The following is a 26321-nucleotide window of genomic DNA, read 5'->3' as shown; positions in this document are numbered from 1 at the left end:
GAGTAAACTCAAGCGGCGCCATGGAGTGAAAGTGGCGTCCGCGGTGAGCGTTGAAGATTGTTGCCTGGCTGCAGGAAAGTTTGTTGGGCATGAACATATCATGTCGGCCTCTAGAATGAACAGTACCACACTGTCATCTTTCTTAGCTCTGTTGAAAAAGCAAATGAGCTAGTTTAGACTGGTATAGTTATTGAGAATCTTTTTACTCATGTTCTCCCACTTTCCATGCCATCTAAAAAAAAGTGTTGTTGTCGAACGTTCCGCCTTTCATAAGTGATGAAACTTTGGTGAGAATTTTATCCCGATACGGTAAATTGGTCTCACCTATTAAAATGATACCGATTGGAAGTGAATCTCCTCTTTTGAAACATGTGGTTTCGTTTAGGAGATTCGTTTACATGATCCTAAAAGATGAGGATCTAGATCTTTCACTGCATCTCAAAGTTGACGAGTTCGATTATGTCATTTATGCTACTACGGACAAGATGAAATGTTTTAAATGTGGTGAAGTGGGCCACTTTATCCGTGCTTGTCCTGGTAAAAATAAGGAAAACGGCTCAGTGGCTGATGACATTAATGTTAGTGAGCCGGTCGAGGCTGGTCTGTCAAACGCGGCTCGGTCTGTGACGGGTGCGGCGGAGACAGGTGCGGTGGAGGACAGAGCTGTAGAGAATCCGCCCGCGGCCGAGAGTGCGCCGTTACAGGTAAATTAACCTAAAAATGTGGTTGAGGATAATAGACCGGGTGATGCTGAAACATCGAATATTCGTTCTCGTAAATCGAATATGCAAAAAAGTGATAGTGCACCTAATGTTTTACTGCCCGATTCGTTTTGTGATGGCATTGAAATGGAGACAGAGCAGAGCGAATTTAAAGTTCCGTCTAAAAGGAAAACATCTGACGAGTTTCAGACGGTTAGAGCTAAGAAAGCTGACGTGGAAGATTGTTATGGTGAAAGTGACACTGAGTCTTCTGATTCCAGCGTCAGTCTCTCTCAGAGTGACTTCTCTAGTCGAGGTTGTGAAGTGGATGACATTAAACTGTTTTAAAAGCTACTAAGAACAAGAGAGGGGTCTGTGTAACTGATTATTTTTCTGACACTAAGCAGTTTGTTGATAAAACCAGGTTTTTTATGTCGGAAGGTTTGTTTACAAACAAGGAGATATATTGACTAAAAAAGATTGTGAGAAAACTCACTTCTGACAATTCCAATGATGGTAGTGAGAAAGTACAGTAGCCTGGCTAGTAATGTGGTGTGTTTGTGTGGAGTGCTGATTTGTTTCTTAGTCTCTTTCATTTCTCCAAGCATGAGTGAAGTGAATATTGCAACTTTGAATGTGAATGGAGCAAGGGAAATGAGAAAAAGAGCAGGTATTTTTGAGGTGGTTAAACAAAAAAGAATAGATGTTGCTATGTTGCAAGGAACGCATAGAGACTTCAGGAATGCTGCTGATTGGGCTGAAGAGTGGGGCGGGGTTTCTGTGTTGAGCCACAACACCTCACTTAGCAGAGGGGTGGCTATTCTTTTTTCTAAGATTTTCTTTTTTTAATCCAACTTCTTATCAGTTTGATGAAGTAGTTAAAGGTAGACTCTTAAAAGTAAGAGCTATTTTTGATAATTTTATATTTGTTTTTATTTGCGTGTATATTCCAACTGCACCAATAGAACGAATGTTATTTTTAAACACTTTGTGTTCAGTTTTACAAAAATGCTTTGAAGAAGAATATTTATTCTTGGGTGGTGACTTTAACTGTGCATTGTCGAACTTGGATAGGAATCATATTGAACCTCACTTGCCTTCTCGTAAACGTTTAATCCAGCTTGTCAAAACGCATGAGCTATGTGATGTTTGGAGACAGTTTAATGGGGCACAAAAGCAATATACTTGGATTCATGTTCGGGACTATGTGATTTCGTTGGCAAGATTGGATTGGTTCTATGTTTTTAAGCATCACTGTAACATTGTAAAGAAATGTTTAATTACTCCACTGTGTTTTTCTGATCACAGTATGGTGCAGTGTTCTGTGTTTTTAAACTCCATTAAGCCAAGAAGTGCATACTGGCAGCTTAACACTACTTTAAGTGACAGGTACTTTAAGAACATGTTTAAGCTGTTTTGGGATGAGTTCAGAATCACAAAGGGATCTTTTAAATCTCTACGATAGTGGTGGGATTTTGGGAAAGCCCAAATAAAGCAATTCTGTTTGCAGTATACTCAAAACGTCACTAGAGAGACAACTATGTGTATGAACACCTTGGAGACTGACATTTTAAAACTTCAAGAATTAGCCGAGTCGACTGGTGGCCAGAGTTATTTAGATTCTTTGTCAAAGAAAAGGACACAGTTGGCTGATTTACTGGGCATTAAAACACAGGGGGCTCTGGTCAGGTCGAGGTTCCAGAGTGTGGACCAGATGGATGCTCCATCCAGGTTCTTTTTCAACTTAGAGAAAAAGAATGGTCAGAGCAGAGTTATGCAGAGGTCTGCGTTCTGAGTCTGATGGTTTATTGACAGACCCTGCGGACATTCGCAAGAGAGCAGTTGTGTTTTATGAAAACCTGTATAAAAAAAACTTGGGGCAGAATACAGGAGTGACAGTGAGTTTTTCAACGACTTACCCCAGGTGTCTGAGGAAGTCAATGCTGAGATCTCTGGTGCTTTGAGCATGGGCGAACTGTACAAGGCCCTCCAAGGAATGGAGTCTGGAAAGGCATTGACGGCCTGCCAGTAGATTTTTATAAGTCTTTCTGGTCAGAGCTGAGAGAGGACCTTCTGGAGGTGTTGAATGAAAGCTTCCTCTGAGCTGCCGTAGAGCAGTGTTAACCCTCCTGCCCAAGAAAGGCGACCTTACGGACATAAAGTGCTGGCGGTCCGTAACACTAGTCTGTAGCGACTACAAACTGCTCTCGAAAACTCTGGCTAACAGGCTAGCAGGAGCGATGAAGGGTGTCATCCATCCTGACCAGACCTACTGTGTTCCTGGTTGGTCAATATTTGACAATGTTTCTCTGATTCGTTATGTTGTAGAGGTCTCCAAGATGGTGAATCTAGATTGTGGGTTAATTGGATCAGGAGAAGGCTTTTGACCGTGTTGAGCATCGCTATTTGTGGAGAGTTTTAGAGGCCTTTGGGTTTTGTAAAAATGTTATAAATTGTATTAAAGTTGTTTACAGTGGCGTTGAGAGTATTCTGAAAGTGAACGGTGGTTTATGTGCTCCTTTTAAAGTTCATAGAGGTGTGAGGCAGGGGTGCTCATTGTCTGGTATTCTCTATTCTTTGGCAATAGAGCCACTTTTGCAGCAAATACGGGTCAAACTTTATGGTTTATGTTTGCCAAACTGTGCAAATTTTTTTATATTGTCAGCTTATGCCGACAATAATTATGATTAGGAGGCAAAGTGACATACAGGTTTTGTCAGGTTTACTTAAAACTTTTAAAGGATTATCTTCTGCTAGTGTAAACTGGAGTAAAAGTGAAACTTTATTATTAGGTGAGTGGACAGGTGGGGAAACCAGATCTCCCTAAAGGGTTAGTTTGGGGGAAAATCAGGTTTTAAATACTTAGGAGTGTATATTGGTGATGAATTAACAGTTCAAAAGATTTGGGAAGGAGTCATTGAAAGAGTGATAGGTCGTCTGGATAAATGGAGATGGTTAATTCCAAAAATGTCATATAGAGGGCTATCCAGGCTATTTTAATAGATTTCTTATAATTCTTACCTAAGGAGGAGGGTGGACATGGCTTAATACATCTTCAAAGTAGAGTAGCAACTTTTCAGTTGCAATTCATTCAAAAACTTCTTATTGGTTCAGTTGAATTTAAATGGTGTTCTGTTGCATATGTGATTTTACATAGTCTTGAAAATCTGGGACTAGACACAAATCCATTTTTTTACTCGACCCAACGAAATTGAACACTGCTGGTCTTCCAGTGTTTTATAGGAACCTCTTTAAGGTGTGGAGTCTCTCTCTCTCTCCCTGTGTGCGCATGTGCTGAGTGAGTGTGCAGAGGTGGCGTCTGAGTGAGTGCGTTTCCAACTGAGTGTGTGAGTTTTCTCTAACTTTTCTATCAGTTGGTTTTGTTTATGTTTTTTTTTGTTTTTTTTGGTTTGTAGTATAAAGACAAGTTTTTGAGAACAGTAGTTGTGGTACGCAGCCGCCTGCTTTTGCTGGCCGGCATGGCGGTACCGGCGTCGTCAGCGTTTGATAAACCGAGTAGACGGCATGGGATTAAAGTACTTGCTGAGACACAATGCTCAGTGGAGCAGTGTAGTTTAGCGGTGGCAGATGTTGTGGGATGTGAGAGTATAATATCTGCGTCTCGAATGAACAGCGCTGTTGTGTTGTTTTTAGACAGCGTTGATAAAGTGAATTCAGTGGTAGCAAATGGCATTGTGATCAATGATACATTTACCCCGGTGATGCCGCTTGTGCAACCGGCAAAGAGAATAACACTTTCAAATGTCCCGCCGTTCATTAAAGACGAAACGTTGGAAAGAGAGCTGTTGAGGCATGGCAAAATCATGTCGAAGATTAAAAAAGTCCCAATGCGGTGTAACTCTCCTAGTTTGCAGCATGCGGTATCTTTTAGACGACATGTGTATATGATTTTAAATAATAAAAATGAAGAACTGAATCTTGTTAATAACTTTGATTATGTGATTTATGCGACCTCAAGAATGATGAAGTGTTTTCGTTGTGGGAAGGAAGGTCACACTATTAGGGCATGCCCAGATAAAGGAATAGAGTTCAGCTCAGGATAGTGTGGCTGGGACGAGCGCGGGCAGTGAGAGAGCGCCCAATCCTGAACCCGCTGCGGAGAGCCACGTTAGTGAAGTTGTGGAGATGATGGATGTGAATACTGTGGTAAATGATGATGTAAATACTGTGGGGAAAGGCGGTCGTAAATATTGGTTCAAATAGTGAGGGAAGAGATGAATCAGTACAGGAAAACAATGTTGCTGCGTTTGTGGCTGAGGCGGGTGGTGATGATGATGTGGCGGAGGATGAATAGTTTTTTAAAACTCCCGCAATAAAAAGAAAGACAAAAAGAGGAAAAGGGAAAATAGTGGATCACAATGGTTTAAATGTTAAGGAGGTTGAGGTCGATTCAGACACTAGTTATCCTGATGTGGCGGAGGATGAATCGGTTTTTAAAACTCCCGCAATAAAAAGAAAGACAAAAAGAGGAAAAGGGAAAATAGTGGATCACAATGGTTTAAATGTTAAGGAGGTTGAGGTCGATTCAGACACTAGTTATCCTGATGAATCCGCTCAAGGAAGTGAGAGTGAGTCTTCAGACTCTTCTGTGGCTGTGAGGAGATCTGGAAGAACTGCTTATACTCTGGAAAAAATAAAGACGTTTCTACAGAACACTAAAGGAATGAAAGGGGTGATAATAGAAGTTTTTTTCCCAGACATGCAAAGGTTTTTAGACTCAGTGAAAATATTGATGAAGGATACAGGTGGATTTACAGATCAAGAAATTTTCAGATTAAAGAAAATACTGCATAAAATCAAACTAAATATGCTTAATGAAGAATATGAGATGGATTGAATTTTTTTTCTTACTTGTTTTTCTTCTCTTTGTTTGTTGTCCTGTACAGACACTTTTCCCTACTACTATGGGCAGAATTAAAGTGGGAACTTTGAATGTAAATGGAGCAAAGGACGTTCATAAAAGGGCAATTCTTTTTCAATTAATAAAACAAAAAAATGTTGATGTTATGATGATACAGGAAACTCATAGTGACTGTCCTACTTTAGGGGTAAATAGAGTGGTTCTTTTAAATGAAATTGATACTATGTTGTCAAATTGTCATACTGAAGAGTACATGTTTATGGGTGGGTATTTTAACTGTACTGAAAATTACAATTTAGATCGAAATCATTCGGAGCCACACATGACGTCACAGAGAGTGATGGTTAAGCTGAGTAATGAACATGACCTGTTTGATATGTGGAGATCGTTTAATGGGAATGAGAGACAATATACTTGGGCACAGACAAGAGAAAATTCTATTTCATTGGCCAGGCTTGACAGATTTTATTGTTTTAAACATCAATATGTGATATGTGATGTGATTTTATGTGATATAAAACCAGTAGGTTTTTCTGATCATTCCATTGTTATTTTTACTGGTTTTATTGCCTATATAAAATCTAAAAGTGCATATTGGCATTTTAATGTTTCTCTTCTTGAAGATAATTTTTTTTAAAGATGTTTTTTGTGAGTTTTGGAAAACTTTTAAGGTTAAGAAAAATGTGTATACCTCGATTCAACAATGGTGGGACTGTGGGAAAATTCAAATACAGCAAATGTGCCAACAATACACATTCAATGTATCCCGGGACATTGGTAGATCATTGGAAGAGTTAGAGAATGAAATTTCGAAATTACAGAGTTTAGTAGATTCTACAAGGAGTCAAAGATGGTTTGATGCTCTTAAATCCAAGAGAAGAGTAATGAATGATCAGTTAGGTATTCAAGCGCAGACAACCTAATCTTTACACCAACATTGGAATGATCTCTGTGTTTTAATATAATAGTTTTTTCTGTCATTTTTGTCATGTAAATATTATACTGTTATTATTTTTATTATTTATTATTGTATTTTTTGTCAATGATTAAGTGAACAAATACAGTTCTGTTGAAAAACAAAATCTCTCTCTCTCTCTCTCTCTCTCTCTCTCTCAGGTAACATTTTATATTTATGCTGGGTACAATTAATGGTTTAAGTTATTATCACATGAACCTATTTTGTAACTATTTTAAGTGTAAACATAACCTTGATTTGTCGTATTGAACCTTTTTAATTCATGGAGTCAGATTAAAATGAGATAATTGCATTACAATATTTAAAACAATACATAATAGCTACAAAAGCACACTTTATTATTCATGTAATATTACTACTTGTATTGTTAATATAACAATTTCATTGTTATTGGAATGAACATATTTACATAAAATTGTCTATACAAACCCCATCTCAATACGATGTAAAATATCTTTGGTTAAACCGAATGACCTTTTGACACTTCAAAATCTTTAAAATACCTTTATATGTAGTAAAATATAAAATATAATTAAAACCTTTTGGATTCAATAAAAGAGATCAAGTTGTACTACCTTACTTACTTTGGATGTCAAATATTTGTTTGTATTATTATTAAGGCCTTTGGACAAAAAAAACGACCACAGCCGATATCTACTGCCAAGAAATGCACAACTACATTGATTTGTTCCACAATATTTTTCAGTTATGACCCAAATCTTCTGCCTATTGGAATCACATCTGCCATAGGCATGCCCAGGACACCTTCCAGTTCAGTACAGGCCAAAGGCCTCAAAACGGAAAATGAAAGGAGGCCCTGAAGTGGATTGATGCCTGTCCCCTGCAGAGGGGGAATAAGGTGGACCTGTTTGGCAGGCACATAGTGTGCACTTGTGGTAGGTATATTATAATATATCAAAGGCATGATAAGTCCCAGTATCATGTAATATACTATTTTATGGACCATCCCCTGATCTATTCTCAGAGTGCACAGTTCTGCAGAATAATTGGTGAAATTATTTAACATGAAAAGTATGACCTTATTTTGTTCCTAATCTTCACTTTCTCCCAGTCAACAGATAAGGCCTTGATTGAGTCAGGGCCTAAAGGCGGGCGTACACAGTGCGATTTTTTGCTGTTTTACGAGCTCGCAGATAATTTTTTCACTCGGGAGAAATCGAGTGCAAATCGGTGATGCTCGCATGGTCGCGGCTCGCAGCGTGTGAGAGGAATTACGAGCCGAGCCGAGCACGTTATGAGCACCTCCCCGACCTCCCGATCATTTTTAAACATGTTAAAAAAATTCGGGGAGTCGGCCCGATTTTCACCAGCGTATAGGCTGTCTCCTATTGCCAAATCATACACAACCGCCTCACAGGCTAGATCGATGGGGCTATACCTCAGTGGCAGCAACCACACAGCGTGCGCATACACTGTCACTCACACACACACACACACACACACACACACACACACACACACACACACACACACACACACACACACACACACACACACACACACACACACACACTCTCTCTCTCTCTCTCTCTCTCTCTCTCTCTCGTTTTATGTTGAACGGAATGGCTACTGTCACAGTATCTGCATTTGCACACACATTTCTGTCATTTTTCTATCTGAAGCTATTGCCTGAAACATTGAAAGCTCTCACAGAGACTGTGTTTAACCGCCAGCTCGGGATAAAATTCGTGCAGGAGGACAGTCGTGCCGTGTACCAGCTGCTTTGACGCGATTATCAGTTTAACTGACTCGTAACGTGTGCAATATCTCACGACCTCCCGAGTGTCCGAACTCGCACCGTGTACGCCCGCCTTAAGGTAAAGGCAGGCGGCAGCTCAGAGGAGGCAGGGACATCACAGGGAGAACAGGGGGTGAAGTGATCTCTGTGTAGTGTGGTTGTGGAGGCAGAGAAGTTATCCGAGCACCTAACCTGTCCTAACAGTCAGTCCTAACCTGATACGTTAGTTGCGTGTAAAAAGTTTAGAGAGAGTTCAGAGCATAGGTTCGGAGCATGGTTCGGAGTCGGAGCTCACTGATGCGCGTTTGAAAGTTTGGATGACAACCAAGGTAAGCAGATAATAAAATAGTGTGCCTTGTCAGTTGTCACTACAGACGTAGCCTTGCCTAATCAGTCTGTGTGCCGAGAGTACAGACTTCAACTATAGTTGCAAACGTTGTCTGATGTGCGTTATATGGGCTAGCTAATTGCTCAATAAAAATAGGCTCATGGTACAAATTACGTTTTGGCAAATCGGGCAAGTGGCATTTTAAAATTCCCTAAATTATCAAAGGTTGCCCAGATTGTGGTGAGCCTGCCACACTCAAATGCGGACGCTGAGCGAACCTTTTCAGTTATTGGCCTAAACAAGACTGACACCAGGAACAGACTATCACTTGATGGCACCCTGTCATCAATCATGATAATGAAAATGAGCAGCCTTGAACCCTGATTCAGATACGAGCTCCTGCAGAGGTAGTGAAGCAGGCCAAAACTGCCACTGTGGCATACAATAGGCCTAATTTGGGAAACTTGTGTGTTGTGGTTTTCTGGGGTGGTTGAGTAACTATTGTGTGTCCCTTGTGTTGAGATTTCTTATTGTTTTGATGTTTTTGTTTTACATGTTTGTTATTTAACAATAAAATCTGATCCACATTTAAAATGTTAACATTCATGTTTGCAGAAAATACAATAGCCACTCCCGCACTATTAAATGTCCCATGGCTCAAAACAAGCTTGCCTTCCCACCACATACCCCATTCAATTTCATTATCCTTATTCGTATGCGTTTCTTGTAAAAAATAAACATTAACCTTTTTAATTTTAAGAAATTCTGAAACCACTGCTAATTTACCCGTCTCTTCCCCCATTGATATTTAGAGAGCCCACCCTCAAATTTTCCATGTAAGAAGAAAAAAATAGAGTAGAGAGAGACAGAAAAAACCAGCAAAGTATAAAAGTCACCACATGAGATTTATTCAACTTGATGTCTTTGAGAAACAAATGTATCTTTTCGCAGTTTTGTTACCATCTTCTTTAATCGATATCGTTTCTTCTTATCCAAAACCTCATAGCTAACCGTTCTCTGCAACAACAACACTGTGATCAATGAATTGATCAGTGTCCGGAAAAAAAATCTGTCACATCAACAGTCTTACCAAATGTCGAGTCTAGGAAATCATGCATCTCTTGTAAAGTGTACACTTCTCCCACTATCTGTGAACCCATATCAGAAATCTCAGAAAGCGTATCATCTTCTTTTATCTCCGTATCACAACTTTCTTCATCCCTTGATATATCAACATTAGCACTTGCCACTTCACCATAAATCTGTTCACTCACATCATCGTTCATTTCACAATTTTCACTTGATTCTGTTTCAGCAACCACTTTCTCATTTTGACCGTTATCAGTAACGCTTTCATCCTGTTCAACAACTTGCGCGTCCCGCTCCTCTACAACAACTGGAGGCAGCGCGTTCTCTGTGGCATCACCGCAGCACTCGGCCCGGCGCTCGCCACACTAGTCCCACTACTCCCAGCTTTATGTGGGCATGCTAGTCTCTTGTGACCAACATCCCCACACTCAAAGCATTTCATGCTTCCCTTGTTAGCATAAATCATATATGCCTTTCCTTCATACAACACTCTAAAAGACACGTCTAAATTTGGTTCATTCAAAAACATGAACACCTGTCTTCTGAAAGATATTACATGTTTTAACGCTTCATTTTTACAGCCAAGTGGAAGCGTTTTTATCACGCTAGCAAATTTTTTTACGTAATGTGAAAGCCCTCGCTCAATTTCACCATTTGGAATAAATGGAGGCACGTTAGATACGGTTACCTTAGTAGTTGGCGCAACAAGCGGTGACCACAATTCCATTAGTTATCAGGCGGCTAACTTGAACCTCTTCCTTCACAAAAACAACCACAGCTTTGTTCATGCGAGAAGCCGATGCAATATTCTCGTGCCCGATCTCCTTTCCAACAGCCATTAGCACATCCTCCACAGTCACACCGGTCACAGGAACACACCTGACGCTGTGACGAAGGGAAACAGGTGGCACTGCCCCTACGAACAGGGACGCCATCCTGATCCCAAACAAAACTCCACAAGTACCTCACACAAACTTTTTTTTTTTTTTTTTTTTTTACATTTATTGTGTGTTATTATAGAAACCGAAAAAAAAGAGTAAAGTATAAAATTAGTCAGAAAAATCGGCCCGACTCCCCGAATATTTTTTTAAATGGTCGGGAGGTGCTCGTAACGTGCTCGGATCGGCTCGTAATTCCTCTCACACGCCGCGAGCATCACCGGTTTCCACTCGATTTCTCCCGAGTGAAAAAATCATCTGTGATGATGTACGCACGCCTTTCGTTTTTTGTTGTTGTTGCATAAATCAGGGTTTATACTAGGTAAACAAGGACTGACATTTTATTAATTAGGGTTACCAAAAATTTTCTCCGCGCACCAAAATTTTACAGGGTCTCACTCCAGCCAAAGTTGGCAACCATGATACAGGGAGGTGTTTGATTTTTTTTTTGTAATTGGTGGATATATTATTTATGTATAGGGATTTATACAGTTGTTGTTTTTAATAGTCGTATATACAGTGCTATGCATAAGTTTAGACACCCATGCTAAAGTTGCCTAAAAAGAGGAATAAAAAATCATCTTTTGGAAATTTATCTTAATGCCTTAATTTAAAAAATGAGGAAAACTCCAACCTTTAAGGACACCAATTTTCTTTGTGAATGAATAATGTATCTTAAAAAAATAAATGTTCTTCCTTAAAATACAGGGTGCATAAGTTTGGACACCCCTATGTTAAATTCCCATAGAGGCCGACAGATTTTTATTTTTAGAGGCCAGTTATTTCATGGATCCAGGATACTCTGCATCCTGATAAAGTTCCCTTGGCCTTTGGAATTAAAATATCCCCACATCATCACATAACCTTCACCACACCTAGAGATTGGCATGGTTTTATTTCAGTTAGCTTAAAAGCTGGTTTAATTTGCATTGAGATATGATCTTATGGAAAGTACCCCATGCCAATCTCTAGGTGTGGTGAAGGTTATGTGATGATGTGGGGCTATTTTAATTCCAAAGGCCAAGGGAACTTTATCAGGATGCATAGTATCCTGGATCCATGAAATAACTGGCCTTTAAAAATAAAAATCTGTCGGCCTCTATGGGAATTTAACATAGGGGTGTCCAAACTTATGCACCCTGTATTTTAAGGAAGAACATTTATTTTTTTACGATACATTATTCATTCACAAAGAAAATTGGTGTCCTTAAAGGTTGGAGTTTTCCTCATTTTTTAAATTAAGGCATTAAGATAAATTTCCAAAAGATGATTTTTTATTCCTCTTTTTAGGCAACTTTAGCATGGGTGTCTAAACTTATGCATAGCACTGTAGTTTAGTTTTTAATTGTGTTTGCTGTGCTGTGTGTAATCATTTTTTTAGTTGCTGTGTTTGCAGTGCTTAATTTGCAGTGATTGTTTGAGAGGTGTGTGTGTGTGTCTGTGTGTGTGTGTGTGTGTGCGCGTGTGTGTGTGTGTGTGTGTGTGTGTGTGTGTGTGTGTGCGAGCGCGCACACCTCAACTCTTGTGGTGTAATAGTAACAAATCCATCCTTTGGGTGGAAGATTCCAGGTGCAAGTCCTGGTGGTGTTTGTCAGATCAGTATTTTATATTTTTAAACGTTTTTATTATAAATTGTAGTCAAATCAACCAACCACTTTTTCTTAAACACTTTGTGAGTGTTCAAGAAGTATGATGGATATAAAAAAAATATTTCTTTCCCCCTTTGTAACAGTCCCGTTTTTGCCCCTATCTTAACTCAGAAAGTAAAGGACATAACTGTAAAAATGTTAATGTTTACTTTTATTTTTGCTGTTGGTTTTGTGTTGACTTTAAGTAGTGTGTTTTGTGATGTTCAGATTTGATTTTTTATCTTATATCTGCCGTTATTGAGAATCGTACATGCAATCTTCGGGTTATACAGTATGTCTACAGCATTCAAAATCGCATACTTCCCTACTATATAGTAGGCAAAAAGCAGTAGGAGTCCTCAGTATTCATAAAAGAGTAGGCGAGAAATACCCGGGTGGTGTACTATTTCTTGTGAGATTCGGATATGCGTATACTAATGTTGCGTCCGAATATGCCTTCTTACCTACCATATAGTAGGAGAAAACAGTACGTTGAAAGAGTAGTACAGCAGGTAGTCAACCAGAATCCCCATTACCGCCGCGCCAACCGCGAATCATAAGTTAAAAAAATAGAGACGAGAACAATATAGCCTATATTTCATATTGCACGCCTAGACGTCGGTGGGCGACATAAGCCTATTGCCCGTGGGGAGCAGAGTGATAAAAAAATAATAATAATAATTATAACAACAAAAATAACAAACAAAAAGAAATTAGGTGCAATGAAGCTGATTATTTTTTATTATACTACAGGGCCGTTGAATGCTTGAATCTGATTGGTTGACGAACGTTCTGAGGTGTGCAATTATTTTCAGGGAACCGCACGGCTAAAGTAGTTCCAGGCAGGTCTTGACCTCATTACAGTTCCATATCACTTCGCGTAGTCAACTGTAATAACGGAAAAGAGGATACAATTCATAACAAGAGACACTGCAGCCCCATGCACTTGATCTGCAATTTTCAATGTCTAACTTCACAATCAATGGAAACATGCAGTTTAATTTTAATAAATAAAGTAGGCTAAACAATCCTATACATAATCAATAAAAAAATTAACTGAATATTTAAATAAATTGATAGTCCTGTTGCACGGGTTTTTGTAATTATTGAAGATAATATAACAAATAAATAAAATTGATAGGCCTATAGCCTACTTGTTAAAAGGGCTTTGTGTTTCATTTATTCTAGTCTACTGTCACTAATAGAAAAAAAGAATGAACGAATTAATTAAAACGAATTGAATTAATAAATAAATAATAATATTGACGCACATGCTTCTCTCTAAGGCCGGTTATGAATGTAATTTGATACTTATGACTGATCATGCACGCGTTTTCAGCGCGTTCAGTCTGTGTTCACAGCGGTGTTTAAAATCTGCTGCATTCATTCACAGTCAGAGAATGTTTCTAGTCGTTAAGTGTGTCCCCAGCATTACTCTGCTATCAGCGGCTCAGACCTCCGTTACTAACTCTAAAATGACGTTTTGGAATTAGCAACGGAGGATGGGTTTAGATGCGCAAGGAATTAGTCCTACATACAAGAGCGTTTTAATGACAAAAACTTTACAAACGTCTTGAAATACATCATCTGAACAATATTTCGAGGTGTGGTAACTGTAGTATAAGCGGAATAATTGACTCCAGGCCGTTGAATTATTAGAAAAATAATGCACACCCGAGGTGTAACGGCCACTCCGCTTCGCGTCGTGACCGCATTACCACCTCGGGTGTGCATTATTTTTATAATAATTCAACGGCCTGTCGTCAATTATTCCTTACCTATTCTATTGAGGAATGAGACAAACAAACAAACAAACAAACAAATAGGATAGCTTATATATACATTTTTCTTTTTTGGGGGGTGAGAGTGATTCCCACCCCTTGTTTTTCCCATGTGCTCCTTTGTTTTGCTTTTTATATTATCATTGTTTTCACTTGCCTCATTATTGATATAGTTATTGTTTGTCATCCTCTGATATACAGTATAGTTCTTCTAACGCCTCACCTGTCATTTTTTTTCTTTTTTCTCAGCAAGAATACCAAAGCCATTGGGCAGCATTGAAAGTCCTCAACCTTTTATTACTCAGCATCACAATAAACATCTAAGTTGCATAATTCTAAGGTTATTTTAACAATAGTTATACAGTGACAGAAAATAAAACATCAAATGAAAGAATGAAAATAACTCAAAGAACGTAAGGAATAAGCTACTAAATGATTTGTGTGCCAATTAACAAAAATGTCTTAAAATGTCCCTGACCTGTCAATAAATAAATAAAGATTATAAAAAAACTAAATTAAATAGAATTTCATCAATTTTACAAAGAACAGCAATACCTTATAAAAGATAAAATTGTATTTGCTTACTCACGGTTGAGAACAAGGAGCAGTATGATGCAAAGAACAGCCGTAATCAAAAACACACCGGTTGACACCATTATTGTTCCATGGCCACCCAACTGTTCTCTTAAAGTCATCCAACAGTCATTCACCACACTGTGACCTTTATAAAGAACAAGACATTAAGACAAAAATATAGTAAATGGAATACATTTGATTCCCTGCAACACTGAAAGGCGCTTAAATATGTACATATTACAAGTTTGGGTAACACTTTAAAATACGGATCCTTCGTTAATGAATAACTACACAGGAACAAATGAGTAACACAATGTTAACAATCTAGTAACTACAGTTAACTAACAAGTAACTCTGATTAACAAATTAGTAATTAATAGCACACAGATTTAAGTGGTAGTTCACTAATAACTAATCAATAACTACTATTTTTCAATACTTCCCAGAGAAATAATGAAAAAAATTCACAATTCATGCAAAACTTAATAACTAATGCAGAAAAAATTACTAGCACTAGATTAACATTACTGCTAGATACTGTACACTAATTATAAATATGTAATAGCGTAGCAGACTTATGATTTGGGAAAGCTGTCAATAATTAGCCTATGCACTGCTGTCTTTTAGAGAACTATTCATAAACTAAATAATTTTTAAGAATTGTTTTTATAAATGCACTTGTCTGGAACACTTACCCTGTGGCCGATTTTCCGGCATTCCTCTGGACTGGCTTTGAATAACTAGACTCATCATGGTGAGTACTGAACATACTGAGTCATCAGCCATCCAAATACCAGTTATTTTATTATTTAACCTACTTCTCAAAGATGTTTTTATGTATGTCTCTTTGCTCATATGTAGATTTATATATAAATATGTGTGTGTATATATATCCTGTGAATGATTCTACCCTTTCGGGCTGGCTCTTCATTAGTAACTACAGCATGGAATCATGATAACTAGTAATGACTCAAGTGTTACTACATACTTCTATAGGAATTATTAATTATTTGGATCCGTATTCTAAAGTGAAGATCATGTTAACTAACTAGTAATGACTCAAGTGTTACTACATACTTCTATAGGAATACCAAACACAAGTCATTTCAAGCGTATGAGATATAGGGCCCTATTTTAACGATCTGAAACGCAAGTGTCAAAGTGCAAAGCGCACGTAACTTTGTGGGCGGATCCCGGCGCTGTTGCTATTTTCCCGGCGGGATAAATGACTCTTGCGCCCGACGCAAATCTAAAAGGGGTTGGTCTGAAGTAGCTTCATTACTCATAGGTGTGGTTTGGGCGTACCGTGAAATAAACCAATCAGAGCGTCCTCTCACATTCCCTTTAAGAGCCGGCGCACTTGTTCCATGGCGGATCGCTATTATAACGGCGGATTTGCCAGCGCACGCCAGAAGCGGTTCACAGCCGAGGAGACCGACGTTCTTGTCAGGGCCGTAAAACACAGAGAAGTGACATTGGGGATGATGGGAGAAACCCACCCAAATTAGCTTCGGTTAAACAGGCGTATAATTTGGGTAGTAGGCCTAAATGTGTAGCCTAATCTAGATTTTTATTTTATTTTATCTAGATAGATCTTTTTCACATCTTCACGGACACAACAGTGATTTCCATCGTGTGTTAATATTTTTCAAAAATGAAAACTGCTGCATCTGTTTATATTAGAGAATCAAAGTGGATGCGCGTTAACATTATGGCCAAGCACGCGCCCTTAAAACACCATATCACTAACGCGCCACTGTCTTTAGACTGTTTTTTTCCCTGGTCAATGGCGCAATTGCTTTCTAAAACTGGAAAATAGCACCAGGGCAGTTTTGCGCCGGAACACGCCTCCTCTTTGCGCTGAACCGCCCCCGCGAGCGCAAGTTCATTTCCTAATTTACCGACGTGCGTCTGTGGAGGGAAAAGTCCGCTGTGCGCGGGTGCAAAATAGGAATGATACATGCGTCGGTGTTCAAAGTCAATTGCGCTGGGTGCATTGTTTGTGAACTTTTAAATACTATACTTTTAGAAAATTTCTTTAGAAGTATGCATTAACACTTGAGTCATTACTAGTTAGTTAACATGATCTTCACTTTAGAATACGGATCCAAATAATTAGTAATTCCTATAGAGGTATGTAGTAACACTTGAGTCATTACTAGTTAGTTAACATGATCTTTACTTTAGAATACGGATCCAAATAATTAATAATTCCTATAGAAGTATGCATTAACACTTGAGTCATTACTAGTTATCATGATTCCATGCTGTTGTTACTAATGAAGAGCCAGCCCGAAAGGGTAGAATCATCTAATCATTCACAGGATATATATACACACACATATTTATATATAAATCTACATATGAGCAAAGAGACACACATAAAAACATCTTTGAGAAGTAGGTTAAATAATAAAATAACTGGTATTTGGATGGCTGATGACTCAGTATGTTCAGTACTCACCATGATGAGTCTAGTTATTCAAAGCCAGTCCAGAGGAATGCCGGAAAATCGGCCACAGGGTAAGTGTTCCAGACAAGTGCATTTATAAAAACAATTCTTAAAAATTATTTAGTTTATGAATAGTTCTCTAAAAGACAGCAGTGCATAGGCTAATTATTGACAGCTTTCCCAAATCATAAGTCTGCTACGCTATTACATATTTATAATTAGTGTACAGTATCTAGCAGTAATGTTAATCTAGTGCTAGTAATTTTTCCTGAATTAGTTATTAAGTTTTGCATGAATTGTGAATTCTTTTCATTATTTCTCTGGGAAGTATTGAAAAATAGTAGTTATTGATTTGTTATTAGTGAACTACCACTTAAATCTGTAAAAAAATCAGTAGTTATCTGGGAAGTTTTCAAAAAATAGTAGTTATTGATTAGTTAATAGTGAACTACCACTTAAATCTGTGTGCTATTAATTACTAATTCGTTAATCAGAGTTACTTGTTAGTTAACTGTAGTTACTAGATTGTTAACATTGTGTTACTCATTTGTTCCTGTGTAGTTATTCATTAGCGAAGGATCCGTATTTTAAAGTGTTACCCAAGTGTGTTATAAAATGTTGTATTTATACAAAGAATATCCTATAGAAATATATCAAAATGATTGGGGGTCAAGGTATGCACACTTACCTGCAGCTGGCTTTTTAGTAGATTCGAGGTATATGTCAATTCTGAAATTTTCTTTGTTTTCCTCATTTTCTTCATCAGGCTCGAAAACTGGGTTGCAGAAAACATTCTGTGAAAGTTAAAACAAAGTTTAGAACCTAAACTGAACGTTGTATAAAAAACAAATAAATTCTACCATGGCTACAACTACTACTTACAATAACATTAATAATTTACCTCATATCCACCTCGGTTCCCAGTTGAAATGTCAGAGTCCATCATCTTTGCATTTTGAGAAACCATTTATATACGTTTAGTTATCAGAAATCTTGAGGTATATTACTTTAAGCCATTTGGTTGTGAAAATGAGTGGTTTAAGAATGTATCCATAAAAGAAAATGCCTGAACATGTTTTAAAAGGAGAACAAAAGTTGTTGTTTTTTAATCCATTGAGTGTGTGCATAGATTAGAATGTTGTTTTTATCAAATATATTTATTTTTGTTTCTTTGTAATGCTGTAATATTATGGTCCAACATCTTGTGTTGTTAAAAGAAAGTGGCTGGTATTCAGAACGTTCTTCCCAACTATTCCCAAAGCCAAGTCAGCTGAGAGGATTGAGCTCCGTAATAATCCTCTGCTTTATACACACATCTACACACATACCCCCTCCCCAAAACCCAACACGCACGCACACACACACACACACACACACACACACACACACACACACACACACACACACTCTCACACACATAGGCATGTGTGTGTTTTGTGAGGGCTCTTCATAGACATGATTTTTATACGGTAGGCTACAAATGTTACACTCTGTCCCCTATTCAAATCCATAAACAAAACTATTACAGGAAATATTTTGCATTTTTACATTTACAAAAAATAAATCAATAAATAAAATACAGCAATCAAACAAAAACCATCTGGTATGATTTATAACAGGGGTTTATCAAGCCTAATTTGAGACTTTTGCTCCAACCCTAATCAAACACACCTGAAAAAGCTAATTAAAGTCTTCAAGATTACTAGAAAGCTACAGACAGGTGAGTTTGTTCAGGGTTGAACAATATACTGAAAATGCAAAAGGTATATAAACATAATGACGGGATATTCCCAGTGTTTTGTGTTGAGCACATCACTGCATTGTTGGTTGATAGACATAATACTCTTCATTTGATTTTTGGGACAATTGGGGGAAAAAACTTTTTTTTAGTCCCCTTTCTATTGACAAAGTGATGAGCTGAATCAATACAGTATACTTTTAATGACCGCAACACAGTATAAAGAAACAATTACCTGTTATCTTAATGTAATCCACACAGACCCACATAGCAAGCAAGCTTGGCCTGAATGTGGCATCAAGCTTGCACTACTGACCTTCTGTCAGCCAGAGCTGGGCCATGTGGCAATGATGAGGGCCGATTGTTGATGGGAGGAGTGTGGCCCAGATCAATCCAGTGATCATCTGGTCCAAATCAGGATTATGAATTTATACTTATTTATACTTGATTTGAAATTATAAAATTTAATTATGTTATGATTTGGCATTTCAAAAGATACATTTTAAACAATACTACAGTTTAAAATATTGAATTCACAAACAATTCTGTGATCATTTCAATAAATAAAATACAGCAATCAAACAAAAACCAGATCGCTGGGCAATCTGTTGACCATGAAGTGCTTACTCCGGTGCCCAGGTCAGATTTCATACCTTCTGCACCACTCTGTTTTACTCTCTTTAATGTTCGATCACTCAACAACAAAGCATCTATTATCCATGAACTTATTCAAGACCAAAACATTGATTTTATGACTCTATAACTGAGACTTGGCAGAAGCCTAACGACTTTTTTCATTTAAATCTAACAATACCAGCTGGATATGCTTACACATGCAAGCCTCGCTGTACTGGTAAAGGAGGCGGTCTTGCACTTATTCATCGTGACAGTTATAAAGTTTGTCCAATTTCTATATCGGAGGAGCCATCATCTTTTGAAATATTGGCTGTACAGCTTAAAGGTTCAACTCCCACTATTGTTGTCTCGATTTATAGACCACCAAAAGCATCTGCTATGGACATATTTTTTACTGAATTTTCTACCATTTTAACACATCTGTGTACCCTGTCTCCGAACATCATGTTGATGGGGGATTTCAATATTCATTTTGACAATACTACTAACACACAGTATAATGAATTTAAATCAATTCTGGATAGTGCTGACCTTGTGCAGTTTGTTAAATTTCCAACACACAACAAGGGACATATTTTGGATCTTGTATGCTGTTCAGGTGTTAAGCCTTTTAATTTTATTCCTATTGAATCTCAGATCATAAGCCTATATTATTTAATATTTCTCTTCCGCTGGCAAAAGTTAAGTCTCAACGCTCTGTTTCATTTCGTAATATCAAGAATATTGATTTTAATGTCTTGGATGGAATGATCGACGATCACTCTGTAAACAAGTGTTGTTTTAATTCTTCTACATCTGACTTGGTAAATTTCTATAACAATAGTTTTTCTCAAATTCTTGATAATGTTGCTCCTATGAAAACTCGTATTGTATCCTATGTCAATTCATCTCCATGGTATACCCCTGAACTCCGACATCAAAAGGCTTTAGGTCGCCGACTGGAGAGACTATGCAAACGAACTGGTCTGGAAGTACACAAACAGATGTACTCTGAGCATCTGGTTTCTTACAAAGCTGAGCTGGAAAGCGCAAAATCATCTTTTTATGCAAATATCATTGCCAATGGACAAAGTAATACAAGGACTTTATTCAGTACTTTTAACAAACTGTTGAAACGTCACAAAACTGTTTCACTTTCTCCCAATCAATGTGTATCTGTTTCCAATTTTTTTTTATCTAAGATTGACAATATTCATCAAGAACTACTTAATTCTGACTTAATGTCTAGTGATTATCAAATTGGACATTATCATATTTTTGCCCCTGCTAAAACTTTCTCTAACTTTGAGCTGCCTTCAGTTGATTCCATCACTAAGTTGATCTCAAAGTCTAAGTCTTCTACTTGCTCACTCGATCCTTTACCTACTGTTTTGGTTAAGTCTTGTACTTATTCGATCTCTCCTATTATTACAGCTATAGTAAGTTCTTCATTATCTTCTGCTACTGTTCCTTCATCATTAAAAATGGCTTCTATCTCTCCAATTCTCAAAAAACCTGGTGCTGATCCTAATGATCTAAATAATTATAGGCCCATTTCTAACCTGCCTTTTATATCAAAAATCCTTGAAAGAACAGTAGCAACTCAACTAGAATCACATCTGCAAGATAACGACATTTATGAGCATTTTTAATCGGGTTTTAGATCCAATCATAGTACAGAAACAGCTTTGGTCAAGGTTACAAATGATCTTCTCTTGGCTGCTGATTCTGGTTTCCTGTCTATTCTTATTCTCTTAGATATTAGTGCTGCTTTTGACACTATTAGTCATTCAGTATTACTCGAAAGACTTGCCTGCATTGGAGTAGCTAATAATGTTTTACTTTGGTTTTCGTCTTATTTATGTGACAGAAAACAGTTTGTGATGATTAAGACTGCTCAATCAGAGCCTGTCTCGGTCACTCACGGCGTTCCGCAGGGGTCTGTTTTGGGTCCGCTTTTATTTATTATTTATATCCTGCCCCTCGGTTATATTTTTCGTTCCTATGGTATTTATTTTCATTTCTACGCCGACGACACACAAGTATACATATCCACAAGACCAAATGCTTCTCATCCCCCTTCGAACCTTACTAAATGCTTGCAGGATGTTAATACATGGATGACTAATAATTTTTTTTTAAGTTAAATACAGGTAAAACTGAAGCCCTTCTTGTTGGATCTAGGTCTGTTTTATCTAAAGCTCAATCTTTCCCCTTGCTCATTGATAATTGCCCAGTTAACTTCCCTAGCCAGGTGAAAAGTCTTGGCGTTATTTTTGATGGTTTGCTTTCTTTTAGTTCCCACATCAATAATATTTCACGTACTGCATCTTTTCATTTACGTAATATTACAAGACTTCGCTCTTCACTTTCTCAACACTGTACTGAAGTTCTCATTCATGCATTGGTTACATCTAGGCTGGATTATTGTAATTCCCTTCTATGTGAGATTCCGAAAAAACAACTTCACAGACTACAGTTAATACAGAATTCAGCAGCCAGAATTGTAACTCGTACACGTTCTTTTGAACACATAACTCCAATTCTTTACCATCTACATTGGCTTCCTGTTCATTTTCGTGTACATTATAAAATATTACTCCTTACATTTAAAGCACTTCATAATCTGGCTCCTCAATATCTTACAGATCTTCTTCATTTGTATACACCTCTTAGATCTTTGAGATCATCTTCGGCAGACTTATTGTCTGTGCCAAACTTCAGGATGAGTTCCTTTGGTGGTAAAGCTTTTAGTTGTGTGGCGCCTAAGCTGTGGAATGCACTACCCTTGCACATTCGCCAAATGGATTCAATTTCCTGTTTTAAAGTTCAGATAAAAACCTATCTTTTTAGAATAGCTTTTAATGAAATTACTGTATGATCTGTATGATGTGATTGCATCGATCTGTTTGTGTGTTTTATATTTATTGCTTTGTTCTATATTGTAAGGTGTCCTTGAGTGCCTTGAAAGGCGCCCATAAATAAAAGGTATTATTATTATCATTTAACCATAATCATGCAATATTTCTGTAATGCATGAACTGTTGTAGAGTGAGATTTAAAAGTTGTATGTGAATATTTATGACAGTCTAATGCAGTTCGACTTACCTTAAAAAGCAGCAAAGAACCTGTTATTTGTGCATGTGGAGTCCACCTATGATGCAGCTGATTTTACGTCTTGCTGTTGAACTCACAGTAAATGATCAATCATTAATTCTCAGACCTATCTCTCAAGTTACTACAGGAACAGATCCAAATTCAAACTTTTATTCATGGATATTTATCTCCTTCCTCACTACTGATCGTAAAAAAAAAACTGTCAACTGACTTGCAGCAGCGGCTGCAAACAAAAACTGTAAAATTAACTTTAACAGAAATATTTACAGGTATTTTCTGAATTAATTAATCAGTGGCAGCAACAGAACATTAAACACTAACAGATCTCTCAAGATCACAGAATCTTCATTACAATCCAGTTTGACTTTCTTTCATACAAAAGTTCTTATTGAGAGGTTTAGTTGTTGTCTTATTGTAAAAAATAAGTTTTTTTTTTTTGCAGTATTTGCTTTAGTTGGGCTCTTGACCATTGACTTTTTAACATTAGTTTTTCCTTTTTCTGCTTTAACTGTCTTTCTGATACATATTTGTTATGCCAAAAAGTGCAGGAGAAAATCTCATCAGATGAAGTTGGTCATGTATTGGTGATAATGTGGCATTAACCCTCTGGGGTCGACAAACGCGCCGGCGCATTATGCTGGATTTTTTTCACATAGCAGCAAAATAGACTTAAAATACAGTTAAATGTCTACTTTTTTATGTGTGCACTTACAATCGAAACAAAACATTGTGCTTTTGTAAAATAAAGAAAATAAACGGGTGTGCTTTCTGCCTCTCCGTTTCAGTGCTTAAACAAAACTCAGCAAATGCTATTCACCCAGACATGAGCAATATATCTTTATAATCATTTAAGTGTCTACTTTTAAATGATCTGATTCAAAATGAAATTTTGCAAATTCTGTTTATGTAATCTGTATAAATAGAGAGAGATGTCAGTCATTCTCATTGCAACTCATTATCTGCTAATGTGACCACGCCCACGGAGAGTGTGCGCTATTCAAACGCAAATGATCTGAGGCGATCCATGCAAACCTGTCAACGCCCACATCAGCTCGATAAAACGCATCAAGTTTAATCAGATTCATGTACTTTACGGCGCCTTGAGACCCTGTAAGGAATAATAATAGCGTAGTAGTAATATAATCCTTGAAAAATGTGCCGCAGAAGTGCTGGTTTCGGTTTCATTTCGAGGAGCAACGGATCCAACTGAGGATTGTGAATAGTAAGTGCTTAAGTGCTTTGTTCTTATCGCGATATATGTATGTAAACCGCAAAAACACTGTTTAAATATGTCTATGTGTGAAAGAACGGCACAGATGCTCGCTGTTGTTTACTACAGGCACTTACAACATGCTATTTTTACATTAACACATCTACTTTAGCTTTTCCCAAACTATATTGCTATACTGTGTACTGTTCTCCTTGCATGTACAGATGCAATTTAACAGCCAGCCAAACTCCATCCATAAAGTACAGATGAGTCAGGATTCATCTTAGTCTTTGCCGTTTAATAAGATGCCAGGTACATTACGATTTATTTAATGTTTAGACAGTAGTCTTTTTTACAGTAAAAACAAAATATTGTCACATCAAATAAGCTTTTGTTCACCAATTTCTGCTCATATGTTAAATATATAGTATGGGATGTTTTGTCAAAAATAATGTAGGTATTTTGAATTGTCAACTAAGATGTTATTATTGTCACAATCACAGACTCTGTAACCTCCCTCTCCAGCCATCAGAGGGCACCCTCGCCTGAATATTGACTCTTTCACCACACACTACATTTCCCAACAGCCCCAGCTCAGGCTCTAATCACTATGCCCAGCTGTGTCTCATTGACTAGGCTTTTTAGCTGCACTGCATGCAGCTCTCAGTGCGAAGTCTTGTTTTGCTACTGTGAACACTACTGAGCGTTTATTCCTGTGACTGCCTGTTCGTTTTGTGACCCTTCCGTTTTGATATCTCCCTGTCTGCTGCCTGCCTACGTTACCTCTGCTTTGTCCTCTGACTCTGACTGTTTGCTGCCTGCCCTGATCCTCTGCCTGGTATTGTACTACTATTTAGCCCTGTCTTCACTGCTGTATTTGCTGGTTCTGACCCTTGCCTGTTTGACTACTCTGCTCAATAAATTAAGCTGCAAATGGATCACTCTGACTCAGATGCTTCACAACAGAAGACTTCGCCACCTCAAGATCCAGCAGCTATATCAACCTTGACCGCCGCCTTCTCTGCCCAAGCAAGTCAACTCACTGCCCATCATCATCAGTTGAGTCGTCTCACCTCTTTAACGGAGGAGTTGGTCAAAGCAGTACGAGGGCTTCAAGAGTCATCATCAGAGCAATCACCCCCGCAAGCCGCAGCCGCTGTGGCCCATCCTGCAGTGATCTCTCCCATCACGGGTCCTCGTCTCGCGCATCCAGAAAAGTTTGACGGAGATCCTGGCAAATGTAAGGGGTTCATTCTCCAATGCTCTTTATTCATTGTGCAACAACCCATGCTGTATTCCACCGAAGCTGGTAAGATCGCTTTTGTTTGCTCGTTACTCATTGGGAGGGCATTGGATTGGATAACGGCAGTGTGGAGGGATGATGGAACTGCATTCCCATCATTCAATGTGTTTCTTCAACGCTTTCGTGAGGTCTTTGAACATTCTAAAGAGAGGAAGGGTGCTGGCGATCGCCTGCTGGAACTCACGCAGGGCAAATTTACTGCGGCTGAATATGCTCTTACTTTCCGCACCCTCGCTGCGCAGACTTCCTGGAATAACGACACTCTTAAAGTGGTCTTCCGAAGAGGCTTGAATCATGAACTACAGTCCGAGTTAGCCTGTCGTGATGAAGGTAAAGACCTCGACCAGTTCATGAACCTCACCATTCAAATTGATAACCTCGTAAGATCTCGCCGAGCGAGCCACCGCTCTATTCCTGCTCCCCGCAACGTCCAAATTCCCAGAGCTTCAATCCCCGCTCGCACTGAAGAACCCGAGCCCATGCAGATCAACACTTACCATCTGTCCGCAGAGGAGAGAGAGCGAAGGGTCCTTCATCACCTGTGTTTGTACTGTGGCGAGGCCGGTCATCTTCGTATTGCCTGTCCATCCAGACCACGTTTAACAGCATCGCGACTGGTGAGTCTCAATGTCGATGCATTAAACCCCAACTCATGTGTATCCGTGCCCGTTGTGATCACGGCCAACGGCCGGTCGATTACCACCAATGCTTTAGTAGACTCCTGAGCCGCTGGGAATTTCATATCTGCAGATTTTGCTCGACAACATAACATAACATTAATCCGTTGTCCATCTTCTCTCACAGTCGAAGCCATCGATGGACGGCCACTAGGCTCAGGTCAAGTTTCTCACATCACCCAGGAACTCCATCTACAAACTGGGGCGCTCCACCGTGAGATCATACAATTTTACGTCTTCCACACTCCACACACACCTGTGATCCTAGGCCTGCCCTGGCTTCGCAAACACAATCCACAAATCTTCTGGAGAACCAACCAAATTGCTCGCTGGAGCGATTCATGCCGCTCCAAATGCCTCGTTCAAGTCGCTCCATCACCCGTCCGAGTGATAACTTTACCCATGGGGAAATCCAGCACGAACAACCTCCCTTCCGAATATCATGACCTATCAGAAGCCTTCAGCAAAATAAATGCCTCTAAATTCCTACCTCATCGCGCCAGTGACTGTGCCATTGACCTACTACCAGGGTCCACACCTCCCAAGGGTCG

The 26321-nt window shown here is 38.5% G+C and overlaps 1 protein-coding gene across 1 annotated transcript in view; it reads right to left on the bottom strand.

Annotated features, from left to right (window-relative positions):
• Positions 1-18361, bottom strand: part of mfrp (membrane frizzled-related protein) — a 129190-nt gene extending 110829 nt beyond the window's left edge. Inside the window, exons 1-3 of the mRNA XM_079610964.1 lie at positions 18012-18361; positions 17799-17904; positions 14672-14803 (exon numbers count right to left, since the gene is read on the bottom strand). Coding sequence (XP_079467090.1) covers positions 14672-14803; positions 17799-17904; positions 18012-18077 — 304 coding nt within the window. The 5' untranslated portion in view covers positions 18078-18361. The remainder of the gene's footprint in view (positions 1-14671; positions 14804-17798; positions 17905-18011) is intronic.
• Between the last annotated feature and the right edge of the window lie 7960 nt (positions 18362-26321).

Source organism: Phoxinus phoxinus, assembly GCF_949152265.1.
Source record: "Phoxinus phoxinus genome assembly, chromosome: 4".
In the NCBI taxonomy this organism is placed as follows: Eukaryota; Metazoa; Chordata; class Actinopteri; order Cypriniformes; family Leuciscidae; genus Phoxinus; species Phoxinus phoxinus.
Note: the sequence above shows the minus strand (reverse complement) of the source record. Positions and strands in the feature narration are given on the sequence as shown.